Raw genomic sequence first — 17,459 nt, 5'->3', positions numbered from 1 at the left:
GATTTACATAAACATTTACTTGGTAATATGACATTTTAATGTGTGGCGGGAAAAAAGAAGCAAAAACAGAAAAATGTGTAGTGGGAAAAATATTTTCTCATGAATGTTGGTGATGTGTGATTTTTGTCTTTACTTTTTTTTTTTTTTTTTAAATAAAGGAGTCAAAACTTGTAACACTGGTGGGAGACGTCCATCCAGTTCTTTCAAACTGAATGTAATCATGAGCACAATAGTCGGTGGTAATTAATCCCAGGGCAGATGTGTGTTTGCCTATAGATAACATCAGCATAATCCCAAACCGACAAGAATGAAGGGAAATTAGAATCCGGCCAGAGAAAGATGGACCAGGACAGAGGGAGAAGATAAGGAGGAGGAAGATAAGGGAGGAGAAAGGCTTAAGGGAAATGAATCTGAAGCAGGTATTCGCTGTGAATTAAAATATAACACTCAGCAAGACCAAATTAAAAATGCTACACTTTGACTTTTCAGTGATTCCTGATTATACAATGTGCAAGAGTGTGCGTAAGCAGTCCGCTCTCATGACTCTGTGGCATTAACTAAAACTATTAAATGTCCTTGCACACTAATTATTTTTTAAATCCCCCAACAGAAAGCGTTTCAACTTTTTCTCCTTGAACTGAGCTTAATTTCTGAGTATTTTCGGAGAAGCTGACCCGTGTGCTCCGTCGTTCGGCGGGAGAATCTGGGCAGTGTCCGTCTGTTTCCCGCAGGCTAAACTCGAGGAGACCTGCTGATTTTCAGCGTGAACTCTGCGGCACCAAAAGGTGAAGATAGAAATCATTTAAGCTGGTATTTGTAACCCCGATATAAACTGGGTCGTCAGACAGGTCCAACATGCGAGTTACCTCAGTGGTATGCCAACATCTTTAACCCCCGAGGCTAATTCTTGCTTCAACGCCTCGATGAGAACTCATAAATCAGGTCAGGGCTGTCAGCTAAGGTACTGAAGAACAAGCCGCTAGTGATACTGGCAGATTTTTACTAATGCACTCCCATGAGTATAAACGTATTAATATAATAGGCATTACATTAGTCAAACCTTTCATACCAGCAACAAATGTCACCAAATAAATACAGTTAAACCTAAAATTAGTCATGACCATTAGAAGATATATATATATATTCCATTTAGGAATTAAATTTAATTCTGAATGGAAATGACATATCTTCCAAAGGAGAATAAGACAACATAAGAATATAATTGCAGAAAAATAAAGACAAATAGGCATTACATTAGTCAAGCCTTTCAGACACTTGCAGATCAGCCTCTTGCATGTTTCCACAAGTATTCTGACTATTTATCTTCAGTGACGCGCTCCAGGCCGCCAAGGCCTCCTCGTCGTCATTCTAACCTTTAGCTTCCTTCACAATTTGTCTTTCACATTCAAGTTGGGACACTGTCTGGAAGCATGTTTGTAGAAGTAAAAGACAACGTTAAACCTAAATTCAATGGGGTTATGAATAACTTGGGGTTCTCTATTAACCCTTACAAAAATCTATCAATTGAAAATCATCTTCTATTATTGTCAGCAAAAATATCTTCACCTCTTGGAAAACAAAAATATGAAAACCGACAAAAATTTTAAAGGGTAATATATATATATATATATATATATATATATATATATATATATATATATATATATATATATATATATATATATATATATATATATATATATATAAAGTATATATATATATATATAAATAAAATATATATATATATATATATATATATATATATATTAAGTATATATATATATATATATATATATATATATATATATATATATATATATATATATATATATATATATATATATATATATATACTGATGCAAGTATTTTAAATGGGGCTCAATAACACAAAACTTGCAAATCAGACAGAGATTGCTTTATGTATTATTTATTTAGCTATTTTAAAGATTTTACTTAAAAATTTTGCAGCTAGCACTCCATGCTGATTTACTGCGTAACAAAAGAATGAATATGCGGAAAAGAGCCTCAGGCTCACTCTAGGTATGGTGTGGGATCTGTGATGCTCTGGGTCTCTTATTAGTAGTGGTGACATAATAAACTCTTTGAAGTAAAAACCTGCTGATCTCTGCCAGTAAACATTAACAGGTCGTCATCAGGTCTTTTAGTGGGATGATGTTCACTAACATCTGCTCAAATAAAAAAAATCAACCTTTCTCTCAGTTTCCAGAGCTGAATGCTTTAGCCCGTGGGCTGGACTGCAGAGAAGACAGTATGAAAGAGAAACCAGGACTAAAAGAGGATCGACCAAAGATTTCACTCTCTGTGTGCAGCAATGTTGTGAAATGTTACGGAAGAAGAACAAGCCCCCCCAAATATGCACGTAGACGGAGATCGATTTCTGGTTATCTAAGGTTTGCCTGTTTTCGTCTTTTTTTTTAAATTCCATAAATATCTTTTGAAATAAATACGCCCAAATTCAGCCTAAACCAAGACGCTGACAGTCAGACTCTCAAATCCACCTCTTATTCACATTTAGACTTAAACAGGCATTTTTCTTTGGACATTATCGACCTTTGACCTTGCGACCACAGTCTCACGTCGTTCACACAAAGCCATGTTGTCTTTTCTATGTGTAGTCAATGAAAATTCCCAATTGGATAAGGCTCTCCCATTGTCAATGTACAAAGTATAAACAAAAGGGGAACCAGTGACTATTACAAACTTTTTAGTGTGTAATTATGTCACAACAATAAATATCGTGGTATTTAATAGATCTTTACCAGGGGTGCTATGAAGTTTGGAAGGCACTCTATGAATCGGTATGTTTCAGACCTACTAAAGCAGTTAGGTCATGGACTCTGCTACTTCAAGAGATAGTTTGTCTCTTTAAGTGACCCAGTAGTCGCTGCCACCAGCTGACAAGAGCCTTATGCCATATCAGCAGCACGCTGGAAGACCAATGACTTGACTTGGCGGCTGTCTCATAAACACCGCTTATGACGTCCATGTGGGTGGTCAAAGGTTGTCTCCTGGGTTTCTGGCAATAACAGGAAGTTAATCCCAGCTCTTCGGTTGACACAGTTGAAGTCGTTTCCCGCAGTGTGGTGTAATAGACGTGGACGCGCTCACTGATCCTGTAAAAGAAAAGGAAACCAGATAAAGAGGCGTCACACACGCGTCACAGACACAGCAGAGGAACGCATTCAGTAATGATTTCGAAGCAGTAAAAAGGGGAGGAAAAGTGCAGATTATAAATCAAGTGTTTTATTGGCTAAAGCTTCAAAAATGAAGATTAAGATTGACATAGATATTTCTTTTCTAGATTATACTTTTTACATTCACAAAGTTAGTTTTTTTTTTTTGGGGGGGGGGACCCTAAAGGCTTCACAGAAACTTTGCTTCCAGAAGAATGAGTGTTTGAAAAGGTTTTTTTTGGCCATAAAAGTATGAACTTGACTTTTTAAATCTTTTTTGCACAGATCTGTTTTATATGTTTTGCGATATGTTTTATTAATTTTTATTTACCTGCAGTTAATTCAAAATAGCACCTATATTTTCCACATTAGTACTTTCTGCATTTAATAAATGACATATTTGTCATTCAGTTATTAAATTCTTCATATTGAGTATATTTAATTCATGTAATATATTCACTTCCACTTTTATTTACATAGCCATGTATATTTTTATTGGCTCACACTTGATTGCATTGTGGCACTTCAGACACTCTTTTGCATTCAGTTCAGTGTGAAAACAAAATTAGACTGTTGTAAAGCTACTTGCGTTTCAACAGTTTAACCTCTCGCACTAAAAACAGAATCACACTATTAATAGCACCATCTGATCATTTAGATAAAAAGAGCAACATATTTCACACTGAAATCTTACGTAAGTTGACGCCAGAACCCAAAATAGATTTCTTTGGCTGTTGGATTTCAACTGATCCCTTAGATTTCTTTTCTTTTCTTTTTTTTTAGTTGATAAAGTGATGACACATTTCCTTGCAGCTTTGCCTAAGTCTGGAACTCAGAGAGAGAGAGAGAGAGAGAGAGAGAAAGATGGAAAGTTTAACGTTTCTAAATCTCTAAGCACGCGAAGCCGTAGCTTTGACATGCATGAAGAAGGCCAAGCATGTAAATGCAGAGATTAAACAACGGTGCATTTATTTCCTCTTCCATGAGATCACATCATATCCATGTGCGGTGGGGCCTCAAATCCCCTGCAGCGGCTCGGCTGCAAATTGAAAAGTGCACAAACTTATCCCGGGTTTTCTGCGTTGTGCATGAGTATCGATGTCAGGGGAGATTAATTGCTGTCGCAGTGCGTCGCTTGCTTTCCCCTTCGGTACCTCAAAAGTGTGTGCAGCCTCAGAGTGAGGCGCATCAAACTCTGGGCTCGTGAAAGACACGGACTTCATTTGTATTTTAGGGGCAACTTCTGCTCAAAGCTGATAAGAGTAGAATTTTCCTCTTAACACGTTGCCCCTTAGGATTAGTCTTTGTAATCTGCTATTCACTGATCCTCGAAATCATACTGTCTGCTCTAAAATCAGCTTACAGTGACAGTAGATGTTGACTGAGTGGTTTTATCATTGTGGTCGTGTGTCTTTACATCTGCGGTGATGAATGATGGGGTTGTAGGGGGAAGAGAGGGGGGGGGCGATTGTTTGGGGATAGCTGTTGCCTCCAATCTGCACAGAGGACATGTCACCTAGTGTTGTGACAACACGCTATATGCATCTCTTTTATTTTGCTCACGCAATCCTTCGCATTTCCACTAATACCCGACAGAGTAAAGCCGTTTCTCACACATATCCTGACAGATGCCTGGCATTTGATTATTTACGGCAGGAAAACGTCAGCAGAGCTCCCCTGTCACTTGTGGGTTTTCTTTTTTTTGCTTTTTCTGTTGCATGCATGATTGTAAAGTGGAGTCAGAGCTGAAATTAGATATTCACAGTATAAAAAGACATTAGTTTCTCCCTCTCTGTCTGAGATCAAATCAAACTAAACAATTCCTGTTTTAGTTTTTGCCTCCCAAATCTGACAGGGCAGATTCGCTAATTTTTCGAATAAAAAAAGAAAACAACCTAGTTGATAATCTGGTCGCGACATTAAAAGATGTAAACATAGCCTTCAGTTTTTACCAATCAATTTGGCCAGATATCTCAATCTTTGTGTCCTCTGACCATAACTTTTCTCCACAAGGCATTTTAGTTTGTCTGGTGTCGATGTATATTTGGGATCATTCTGTCCAAACTGTGACCTCAGATGAAAGGGAATGGTTCAGGATATTAGGGGACAATCCAGAAACTCTCACCAATATAATGTGCAGGATGCTAGCACACCAGTTTCAGTGGACAAATTTAACAACATTGGAAGGAGTGAAGGATTTGAGGAAAAGCATCAAAAACAATTGTATACATTTTTTCTAAATTCTTTGGAATAGTTGTATTTTCAGTCCAGTTTGGGGGTGGGGGAAAAGGATGGTTTGAATGCATCAATAAATGCTCAAATTTGATTGTCGAGTTGAATGTAAACGTCTGATCAGCACTGTAGCTTTCTAGTGCTATGAGAGGAAAACGCAAAAACTGCGAAGGCCTGTGAAGAATCCTGAAAGGGTTTCAGCTCTCAGTCTTTACAGTTTCATTACAAAGACGCCTTGGACAGTCACTGGGTGCAAAATACCAGATGGTCAGCGGGTCGGGATGAAACTATGGTAACGTCTTATACAATCAGTCAAAAACAGATGAATGGTCGTCATTGGAAACAGTCAGCTGAGCTCCTGGGATTGACTTCCATTACTGGGAACACGGATCCTCATTACGCAGGGATGGAAATTCCTTGGAAACAGTCAAGAGGTATAATCCCCGAAGAGCCTCCCAAATCTGACAGGACAGATTTTGAACAAACCGTGGGTGTCAACTCATCAGGCAAACAAACAGGTTTTTGGTTTTTCGGCGAGCATTGGATATTCTGCTATAATTTATTTTTCTGAAAAACATTCTACACATTTAATCTCAAGCTATGAACAAAGCAGATGCATACATGTACAGGCATAATTTTAACAGCAGCTTTAACCCCCGTCTGATGCAGCAAATACACAAGAGAACAAATTAGTCTAATCACTCTGCATGTCAAAGTTAAGAACAGGTATATTACAGATGTGGAATTAGCAAAAATGTTTCACAGAGTCTCGTTTCCGTACAGAGAAGAACCATTCCTCATAAATAAGTTGAAAATAACTCGACACGTAATATTTGCAGGAATTCGCAGTCAGCGACCCTTTTCTGTTGCTCCTCTTATTAAAAGTAACAAGTCAAGACAGAGACACACAGACGTTAAAGGTTGGCTTCTTTGAAAAAAGAAAATAATAATAATAAAGAAACATTAGAAATGTTAATGGATCCTGGTAGCTGATGGTCATATTCCATTTTTTGTTTATTTTGTGCCTTGACAAGATGTCTATGCAGAGCTGGAAACAGCCAGTTTCTTTAAATGGTCCATGAAGACCTGCAGGCTGACATCATCAGTCAGGATTGGTGCTCCTGTCTCCTACAGATACAGAAAAACAAAACATAATTAACATTCATTGTTTATTTACAAATAGATCGTTTCATAACAGAACTGATCCAATGATACGTTTGTAGCACTCAGACCTCAATCTGTTGATAATCCTACACTTTGCGTTTCAGCAGTTTCAACAACAGGTTAAGGGTTCACCCCTTCCTCTTGATGCAGGAAGTAAGGAGTTTAATGCCGATTATAGATTTTAATCTTCCAAGTCTCAAATAAAAGGTTAAATAATCCAAGAACTGTGTTGGAGACTTCTGATGTAGTAGGCCTGCATTTTAGACAGGAAATCTGGGGGATTTTTGGTTGATTTGTTTCATTCAAGTCTTGCAGAAGATTTTATCTGTGACTACAGCGGCTCTGCAGGACGGTGGAACAATCTCAATCTGGACTACGGCACCGTACAATGGTGTCCGTGATTTAAATGTATTTCATGAGGATTTTATATGGGAAAAGAAACCCCATACAGATGAAGAAACTGTCAACAGGGCAACTACAAATCTGCCCTCTATGGAAAAGTGGCAGAAAAAGAAAAGGTCAAGTACTATGAATGAGAAAGCGTGTACCTGTCCCCAGGCATAGAGGTTGTTGTGCGTTTGCGACGGGTTGACTTTGGACAGCAGGAATCGCGCCTGTGAGCCTCCATGTTCAGTGTCGACGTAGCGAGGCATGGGGAAGCGGGTCTGCAGGATCTCCTGAGCGTCATCCAGAGGAGCCTGAAGCAGCTGCTTAAAGTTCTCATACTCTGGCATTTCCTGGTAGCCTGCCTTTCTCCACTGAGCAATAGTCTGAAATCACATTGGAAAAAAAATAATTAATTACCCATGCTTTTTTTTATTTATCCAGATTTTAAAACAACAATAAAAAGTTCAGAATGAAGCATTCTGATGCAGACAAACTAGATTTCTGCTGCGTCCTGCCTCACCTCTCCGTGGTAGATAACCAGCTGGAAGAAGGTGTCCATCAGCAGGATTCGATCCGGCAGGATGCTGCTGCTGTCCAGGAGCACAGGCTGAGAAAAAACAAAACCAAACTGAGCTTTACAACGCTTGGCCGTGAAGACACTTTGACACCAGCTGAACAGACGGTATGAAACGGATGACAGTATGAAGGGAGTGAGGCTGACCTCTGGTGGCCCGTGGAAGGAGTAGGAGTAGAGGATGGGCTGGATCATAATCAGGGACTGGGTCAGGTCCTGCCTGACAAAGTGGTGCCTGTAGTAGGACGACTCATCGGGGCTGTTGTTGAACACCTGGAGGAACGGTGACCTCCGGAGGTGGAACATGAACTGTAAGAGCAACAAGGGAGAAAAAAACATAAGTGAGAAAAATATCCTAAAATAACCTTTAATAAAAATTCCTAAATACTAATTGAAGGCCTTTTACGTTGTATTCTAAATATAGGGATAGTCAACAGGGTTTCTGCAGGCTTCACATTTAAGATGTGAGAAAGCTAGCTAGCGAGGAAATATGAAATATAAAAAACCTAATCTATAAGATTAAATAGTTCTGCCAAGACCAATGTTACTTTAGTGAATTTAAGACTTTAAGGACTCTCTGGTCTTATTGCAAGTAAGAATTTGTTTTTGTGTTATATGAAGTCCAGTAAATAGTTCTTAGTATCTTAATTTAGCATTCGTACTGATTAGTTGGCCAGATTAGTTAATCAGGTAATCTGAGGAGAGACTAAAGGAACGAGACTTGATGGAAATGCTTTTTATTAACCTTGAACCTGTTGTCATGTTTATTTTGATTAGTTGTTTACAGACAGGTCAAGGGATTTTTTTCTTGCCAAAGAAATGCGAGGAAACTGGAGGCATTTTCAGTCGGAGTCAAAGAAAAAAAGAAAAAAAAAAAGAATCTTTTATATCACGCAGTAACTCTGACCACAACAATCTTCCTTTTGCAATACACGTGTCACACAGAAAGATCGTTACTAGTGCACTTTATCCTCCCTCTGTCTAAACAGACGCCCAAAGCAAACCTGATGTTGGTCTAAAGGTTCATAAAATGGTGCTTGCATAAAACTCTGAGGATTTGGTGAGTTCAGTTGTTTAAAAGTTGCTAACAGATAGTTTAATGTCTTGATCCCTCTCAGACCAGCTGCTAGCTAAATGATTGACACCAAGGAAGACATCATTTTCACAATGATGAAGCTGCAGTTTTGTGTTGCATTTCCACTGCGTGGCAGGTTTACCTGTGGGTAGAGGGACAGGGACTCAGACAGTCTGAAGGACGTTGGATCATCCTTGTTGAACTGGCCAAACTTCTGACACTGAAAACATGACAGGAAGCAAAGCGTTTAATTATGATTCACATCATATGATCTGTAATAAATAATTTCTAACATCACTTTTACTCCTCTAAAGTCAAATAGACTTGTCCGGTAAAATCCAAATATTTTAGAGGTTTCCTACCTAAATGTATTGTTTATTATTTAAATTTAAAACCGAATTGAAATATTTCACATAAACAATATTCCAAAAACAAAAAGAAAATCAAAAGTTCCTGAATTTGTTTCCAACTCACCAGGCGGATAAGCTGCCTGTCGAGCCACCTGAGAACGTCTGGGCCCTCCTCTGACTCGGCCCTGAAGACGCCCAGGCGAGCCATGAGCACGGCGGCCGCTTCTTGGTCGAACGAGGACTCGATGTGCTGAATCTGAGACTGGGCGTCCGCCCAACTGCAACAGTCCACGAAGAAAGAAGAGGGAGGATGCGTGGTAGAGGAAGAATGCAGGACAAAAAGAAAACCACAGGTGAGTGTGGGCGCGACGTGATGACGCACATAGTTTACATGTTTTCACGGACGAACTAAACAGCAAGCATGCAAAACATCTCTAGTGAGGACAACCTTCATTCTAGTGTGCATTCCTTTATTTAATTAATTCCTCGTCAACATTTTTCCAGTGAGAGAAACTGGTTTGTCAGGAACATATCGAACTGACAATAAAGTCCAGATTTAGGACAGAACTTGAACAGCAAAATAAGAGTCTTACTTCCTGGCGATGGTGGTGACCCGTATCCTCCTCTGCGTGTTGGAGTGCTGGTACTGGGTTACGAACTGGACCGCCCCTCGACCGCCCTGTGGCACCGGTGCATTGTGCTACACAAACACAGAACACAATCAGTCCTCTTGTGCACAAGTCGTTTCACAGCAAGGAAAACAACAAGGAATTGTCTGCAAACTTAAACAAAAAAAGCCATTATCCTGGATCACAGATGCTCTCTTATTTCAAGTGATTGATATGCACTCCAATCCTGGAAAGCTAAAAAGCTAAAACAAATAAAATATATATATATATATTTTTTACCTGATTCACAACTTCAAAGTAAACACCCAAAGTAGTGGAGGGGTCGAGACTGCACAGCTTCCACTGGTTTGTGCCTCCAATGCCCATCTCCTGTGAAACAGAAAACAGGCTGTGGTGAATTCCAGAGCATTGAGAGTCTCAGATTACCTACGCGAGGCTAAGGAATCCGAGTCCCACAGTTCAATCTGGGGCGGCGACTCACATTCTCCGAAACAGAAGGACCCTTTGAGTGCAGTGAAACACACGGCCCGATGGCCCCGCAGACCTTCAGCTCTCTGGATGTCTACAAAGACGAACAACGGGACAGATTTCAACGTCTGGTACATGAAACTATACGAGTAATATTTGTCGTATTTTAAGTGAACCGATTTACCTTGACCTCCAGGTTTCCTCCGAACGCCATCCGGAAATCTCCATTGTAGTCTTTGTTGAAGACTCTCTGGAAGGTTTGCTTAAACAGGGATGTATTGAAGGAGTCCCCCATCACAATGTGACCCCTGAAATACATAAAAACTGGTTACAAAATTTTTACTAAAGCATTGATGGAAAATTATCTACTTATTGCAGATTTATTTTTGCTTTGTAGTCATTTTGGCTTTAATTTAGTCATTTTGGTGATGCCCATCTTTCCCTCTTACTATATCTCTGATTAATGTCAGGTAGCGTGGATATGTGCTATTTTACCAACACATCAACAAAGGAAACTGAACTATAATGGAAAAAAAAAAAAGGACTGACCAAACTAATCCTGTACCCTCAAATGAAACACAGTCAGTTCAGACGTACCCTGTGAGATTAGATAAGCACTTCATCTCCAGAAGGCCCGTCTGGTCCAGAGCGCATGCGTAGATGTCGATACTGTGTCCGTTCACAGCTGAGCGGTTGGCCAAAGCTTCATAGTACTGTGGGAACAAAAGATCAGTAAATAAATAATCATTTTAATTCACTGTTCCTGAACATATCAGAGGTTTCCTAAATGCATCACCTTGGTTGCTTTCTTCAGATGCCGTGCGTTGTCTTTCTGGATGTCGTGCCAGGAGCGGATGGGGGTTTTCAGTTCGTCTCCCACCACCATGCCGGGTCCCTGGGTGGGCGGCCCCCCGATGAACAGCATCACACGAGCCCCTGTGTTTGGGAAAGCCCCCTGAGAGAAAGACAAAGAAGCATTTGGGCTTCACTTGAGTTGTGTTTCATCTCAGGTTTTACAAACACAAAATTAAAAAAAAAATTTTTCAGCCTTGTTTCTTATTTTTACTAATATGATTGATATTTAGCAAAAAACACCCCAAACAAAACAAAAAAACTCAAAATTTTCCACTGAAAGAGCCATGTCTAACGGAGAGAGTTGTATGGAATAAGATATGCACGCCACATAAAAACTTCACATAAACTCTTAGGGTGTGAATCTACATTAGCAAAGACCGAACTTGACAACCAGCAGACAAATCCAAAGTGCAAAGTCCGGGGACGTCCAGAGCATTATGAAACGTTTGGAAAAGAGCCATCTAGACACAAATATAGCAACAAGAACCTACTTTGATAAAAACTAAATTAAATGGTGATTCAATTACAGAAAGACATTCAGTCCTTAGTTACACAAAACATTTACACGGTGTTCTGTGGCTCTGCTTTGTACAGACAGCTTAGTCCTCTAGTCCGATCAGAGCATCTAAAATGATTAAAAGCACCAAAATTCTCCCACTGGGTGGGGAAAGGTGCAGTCGGGTGAACGTTCTCTTGTACTAGTAGTTACATAACAGCACAGATTATTAGAAGGAGAAAAGAGAGGATAATATCGGTGGAGGGAAAGGGCAAAGCGCTGAGAGGGAGCGGCCAACGGGCTGCAATGCAAACATGCTGCTGCTGCAGAGAGTAAATATGCAGGAAGACGTGATGTGGCTTTCTCAGAGAGGCTCACTGCGCACCATGTCTAAACCATCGACATTCGTGGAACCCGTTATTGTACTATAGTGGTTTGTTTTTTTTACCTCAAGGAGGCCGACAGCAACAGACAGCGCGACGCCGGTGGAGCGCAGCGGCCGTTTCCCCTGAGGGACAGGCCAGGGGTCCCTCTGGAGTTCTCCCAGCAAGTCGGTCAGGTTCATGTCGACTCGGTGGACTGGCTGCAGGAACCTAGACGGGGAAAAAGAAAAAGTTCTTAGAACCGAATCAAAACAACAAACAGCCAGGTGTGGTGGAAGGCAGCTGATAGTGATTAGTAACAGAGAACCGGTGTTGTCCTTCGTACCTGCATGAGGCAGCAGCCTCCTGAGGAGCCACGGGGCGACCTTGCTGTCCCGGTGCTGCTTGCTTCGTCAGCCCAAGCATCTCCTGAAATTAAAACCACACATTACCAAACCAATCTGAGAGATCATGTCAGGATGAATACCCGCTATTTTAGAGAAAAATATATGAATTACCGATACATCCTTTATTCGTTAAAGTAATCTGAACCTACCTGGATCTGTTTGGAGGTGAGGTCCTTGGTGCCCCTAAAGACGTAGCTCTTGGCAATCCCCTCGCATGTCAACTCGTGCACCTGGACCATGCGGCCGAAAGTGATGAGGCCCACCAGGGCATTTGGGGGCAGCAGACTCAGGGACATCTGGAGGGACTCCTTCAGGGCCTGGAGGTCCTCTTCTTCCAAGCATGTGTCCACAACATACAGAAATATGAGCGGGGCCGAGGGTCCGCGCTGAGAGGTAGACGGAAAGTAGGAAGGTTAAACACCAGTCTGACTAAAGACGACGTAGACAGAACAATAAGTAACACCACTTACATTCTATTGTATACCATAACACAGTAAATGTGATGAAACCTCTGTCAATAATTCATGATTACAGTTTAATTCATGATGTTGCAGCTAGCTATACAACTGTTGAATTTTCATTCCACCTAGCGATGTGTCAGAACAAAGATGTCCTGGAGCGAAAGACCAAACCCAGTGGCTTTTATGCATCGCCATTATCTCTCTTTTGCATGGCAGGCCTGCAGAACTGGGCGAGGTCAGAGTGCATACACGTATTAAGAATTTACCTGAACTATGTACTCGATGGTGGAGAACTGTGGCATGAGCTCGGCTGGCTGGTTCACCTCTGATATGCCTGCGTAAGAGGGAGGGAACTGCAAACACACAAAGAGGCAGAAATAGTCAGCTTGACCAGCCTAATGCAGGAATGTGGAAAAGCGACATTAAGCTACGGAGCTCATGCATGCCGTGACACAAGGTCGGCGTATCAATTAAAAAGCATCAGGGCTGAAATATGTTGCACATGTTTGGTACTCACAGGGTTCCTCTGGAAACAGAAGTTGCATGCCCAGATTTTGGCTTTGAAGTCGACTTGACTGCAAGAGAAAAATACATTGTTTTTTGTAGTCTTGAGACAAAATGTGGCTGTCCATGAAACAAACAAGACAAGAATTGAGATTTTTCCACATCACACCTGGTATTTATACAATGTGAGCTGAGAATTTGGAAATTAAAGTACTTTTCCCCCCTTTAAATTCACTACACGAATAAAAATGGATAACAAGCAGGCTTAAACGATTTCAAACAACCAACTTGCCAAATTAGAAGACAACATTCCTCTAGATTAATGTGATTAAAAACATTTTGTACCAAATATTATCCCCCCACCCCATTTTTTCTTATTTATCCTTCTACTTTTGTCTTCCTTACAGATTTCTTCTTGTTAGTTTCCTTGGTGCCAAACATTTTTAGCTTTTGTAAAGTGTTATCCTCATTGTGGATTCAAACAGCTCTATAAATAAAGCCCGGCTGACAACACACATAAAGCATGCATGTAGTAGGAATAAATAGACTACAAGACTGCACTGATTTGAAACCAATTTGGGTGAAACTTACCACAGCGGGTTGAGGACAGCTTTGCAGTTGGCCCGGCTGCACATGACCGGCTCGTACTGGACAGGTGGCAGGTTGGGCCGCTCTTTGAGAGGCGTGAAGAGGCAGGAGACGGGGACCACCAGCCTGGTGGCCTCCAGACGACTGGAGGGCCAGAGGTTCCAGCTGAATCGCACCCCATCTCTATCCTCGTTTTGTTGAATGAACTCCTGGTAGGTCGACATCTTCGAGCTACAGCAGAAAAAAAGATGTCGAATTACCCCAAACTGAACAGATCAGTCCAGCAAAAAGAGCCTAGTGTGCTCCAAGTATCTCAGGTCAGTCAAAAACTCCGTTGCTACAAACGTGGTTCTGTGTGACCAACTCCAGGGAAGGTCTGCTTTAAATACAGGTGAGTCGTCCCCGTCTGAGGCTAAAATAAGACACGGAACCTGGAAAGCGTGACGCACAAAGCGCCTTTGGCGAACCTGCTTGACTGGTTTTGATGACGGGGAGAGAGAAGAGAGCAGAGGAACCCTAGCGTAAATGAACAGGCGTGTCCAAACTTTTGATTACCATTTGTATACGCTTTGCTTTTGTTGTTGCGCGGTAGTGAAATATGAGTGACGCCTTTAGCAAAGCATCCCTTGGTTACAGCTGGATATCCTCCCTCAGAGTTACTAGAGGTCAAATTCTTCCTTTGCAGGGAAAGATTAGAAACGTAATCATGAAGGACTAAAATCAGATTAAGAGCAAAAGATATTTTCTTTGATATGCTAAAAATACTGTGACTGTACAAAAAAAAAACAATGAACAACAGAATACAAACGTGTTTTCGTTTAGCATTTGCCTGAGTGTTTAAACGTCTAATAATACAAACAACATCTAATAACATTAAATTAGCGTTCATGAAAACGTGAGTGTGGTAGTGTCTCACACCAGACATTTTTCAAACAAATAAGACAATTTACTCGTGTGACTCAGATTTGTATTTAATTGAGGGTATTGTACTTTGTAACATTTGCATATTTTACACTACATTAAACATAGTAGATACAAAACCGTTAGTCAAAGTTTCTAAAAAAAGAAAAACTTAAAAACATTTTTTTTCCAAAACATTTATTACATCATGGTAATATATGTTTTGCTCAGATAAATATACTGAACCACCTTCACGTAGTGAGCGCAATATTTGTCACTATTGCAGGTCTGCCTTCTGCCTGGGTTTTTATTTTGGTGATCCCAACGGCCCCCCAGTTAGCCCTCTTTAAAAACTTCCTGGATACAGCCCTGCTCAGCAGCCATTTAATAAAAACATTAATACCTTTGGATGTTTTGGATATGACAAAGCGGGTTTAAGGATTAAACAAAGCGGGTCCGACGCACGTTAATAAATATCGCTCTCAATTACTTTTGTTTGTTCTGCCACAGAAAACTTTCTCCATAGCAGAGGTCCATGAAACTGCTCTGTGAGTCATCGTGCTGCGCAGGGCTCTGAGTGAGTTACTGTGATCGGAACCAGTTTGGTTTTTCCGTTAGAGCTCTGAAATGTGTTCACCTGTATTTATTATGTGGTGGTTTGTTGTGCCCCACTTCCACTTCTGTGCCACAATCTGCTCAGCTTGGCTGTGACGTGATTTCAATTCTGATAGAAATACAGAGAGCTGCTGAGGAAAGCTTCACCATGGAAGTGTGTTTAAATGCTAAATGATTCAGTTCTCATCTGTCACCTAATGCCTCTGCTCTGAGACGCACACCACTACTGCAGACTTTGGTCACAAGGTTGTCGGACATGTGCAACATCAGCATAATGTGACAGTTTCTTTCACTGTAAAGGCAACATATTTGACGGGCTGAATAGAAACATTTCTGCAAGGTTTAGAGGAGAAGCACCTCGGTCAAAATGTCCAACCATTTTTGTCAGACTAAATTATTTTACGTCAGTAATGTCTGACATGTTTTCACCAACATAAATTAAATTGACTTTTAATTTGTGTTACCTCTTGGTTTTATTTTTGACTTTAATAAACTTTTTTCCCCTCACCATCATGTTACTTTTGCAGTTATTCATCCATTTCCTTCTATTTTAATTCAGAATGTTAATCAAACTACATCTGCAGGTGAATGACGTTACTCTTTCCTTTGAAATACGTTTTTCTCCATTCTTCAGTAATTTCCCCATGGACTAATAATAGAGTTTCCTTCTCACCATCTGATATTTGATCAGGTGGTTTACATTGGGCTTGTTTCAATAAAGTAGGACTTTGTCAGATTCCCCAACTCGTCTGTCACATTTGTCTATGTTTGTTGGATCTTATGTCTTTTAATTGCCTGACTATTACTAAAAAGAAAAAGCATGGGAGTGTATGGATAAATCAAAATCACATTGAAGATGTAAAGTAAGATTGTAAAACTTAGTATTGTTCTGATTGTTTTATTTGGAATATGTTAAAAAAAAAATTGAGACAAAACACCACCAATAATAATTTCTTTTCTTTAAATAGCGAAATGATTGTGGCACCGAGATAACATCAGAAACTTTGTTCTGTGAAATCCTAGATTACACGTCAGCTGGTCAAAAGCCATAGATGACATCTTTTTGCAATTTGTTCCATCTGTTCAAAAGTTCACAGTTCACACATAACTATTCAAATACAAAGGGAAAAAAACCCCAGAAAAAGACTATTTGTTTTCGGTAACACTAAGAAACATGAGATGTGTCTCGCATATGCATTGATTAAAACTATCAAACTATCCATTAACACCCTATTTGAATTTTTTGTAGGAACTTTTCTGAAGTGTTCAATGGACTAAGGAACTCTACATTAAAATCATTCTCGATTTGTCAGTAAACATAAATGTATGTCAAAGTAACAATCAAAACTCAAAGCAACATTAAAGTCGTGGATTAAAGATTTTGTTTCTTAAATCATGATTTTCACTAACAGGAACACAGAGGTGTCCCTGGTGTAACTATCCATACATGGTGTAAATATTCAAATAACACCAAATCAGTAATCCAAACTAGTAGCCACGTATCATTATTAATGAAGACACGAGCTACATAGTCAAATATGCCAAAACTACCATGTATCTACTAACACGGAATATATTGAATAAAACTAATATTCTGAATGTACTGTCCACATTTAGCCAAACAGTGTATTTTTATTCACGGTTTTACACTCAAACCTCGTCCTCGCTGCTATAAAACTCAAACATCTTACACAGCAGGTCGAATATGCTAACTGAAAGTAGCATTTTCCCCACTTCCTGTCACTTAAATGGAAGCTAAAAAATGGACGACTTACTCCATATAGAAATTAAGCGGAGCTCCTACCTTTTTATATCAAGTTAACTTCAGGGGAAGACAGCGAAGACACAGAATGCTGTATTGAAGACAACTTAGAGCATCTGGAGGTGGAAACAGACGGAAGAAGTGGACAGAAAGACGTCGGCGGTGGGATCACTCCCTGTCAACCCGGCTTCTGCACTTTACTAGAATGACGTGTTACTCCGAATTCGACATTCTTCTATTGGTTCTTTTTCTGTGACGTTGAGTCAGCGTAGCATGCGGAAGTGGGGTACTCTGGGAAATGAAGTCTGTTGGGTCTTCTCTTGAGGGCCGCAGCAAACAGGAAGCAAAGTCACAGTCTGTTCTGTAACATTTCTGAAGAATATAATGTTGCGTATCTATATAGCCGTAAAACTATTGTGTATACAACCTTCAATGT

At 40.1% G+C, this 17,459-nt stretch overlaps 1 protein-coding gene across 1 annotated transcript; it reads right to left on the bottom strand.

The window, feature by feature from the left end:
- Positions 1–5,945: 5,945 nt before the first annotated feature.
- sec23b (SEC23 homolog B, coat complex II component) lies at positions 5,946–17,233 on the bottom strand. The gene is made up of 19 exons (XM_008409299.3): positions 17,066–17,233; positions 13,750–13,977; positions 13,172–13,229; positions 12,921–13,007; positions 12,343–12,579; positions 12,133–12,215; positions 11,873–12,017; positions 10,870–11,028; positions 10,671–10,786; positions 10,258–10,381; positions 10,087–10,167; positions 9,885–9,974; positions 9,570–9,676; positions 9,101–9,254; positions 8,769–8,846; positions 7,699–7,860; positions 7,498–7,584; positions 7,139–7,360; positions 5,946–6,554 (listed from the first exon to the last, which is right to left on the bottom strand). The coding sequence occupies exons 2-19, from the start codon at positions 13,968–13,970 to the stop codon at positions 6,465–6,467; spliced, it is 2,301 nt and encodes a 766-aa protein (XP_008407521.1). The 5' UTR covers positions 13,971–13,977; positions 17,066–17,233; the 3' UTR covers positions 5,946–6,464.
- Positions 17,234–17,459: the final 226 nt, after the last annotated feature.

The sequence above is a fragment of the Poecilia reticulata genome, chromosome 1 (assembly GCF_904066995.2).
Source record: "Poecilia reticulata chromosome 1, P_reticulata-male-v2, whole genome shotgun sequence".
Lineage (NCBI taxonomy): Eukaryota > Metazoa > Chordata > Actinopteri > Cyprinodontiformes > Poeciliidae > Poecilia > Poecilia reticulata.
The sequence above is the reverse complement of the archived record's forward strand: the minus strand, read 5'-3'. Positions and strand labels throughout refer to the sequence as shown.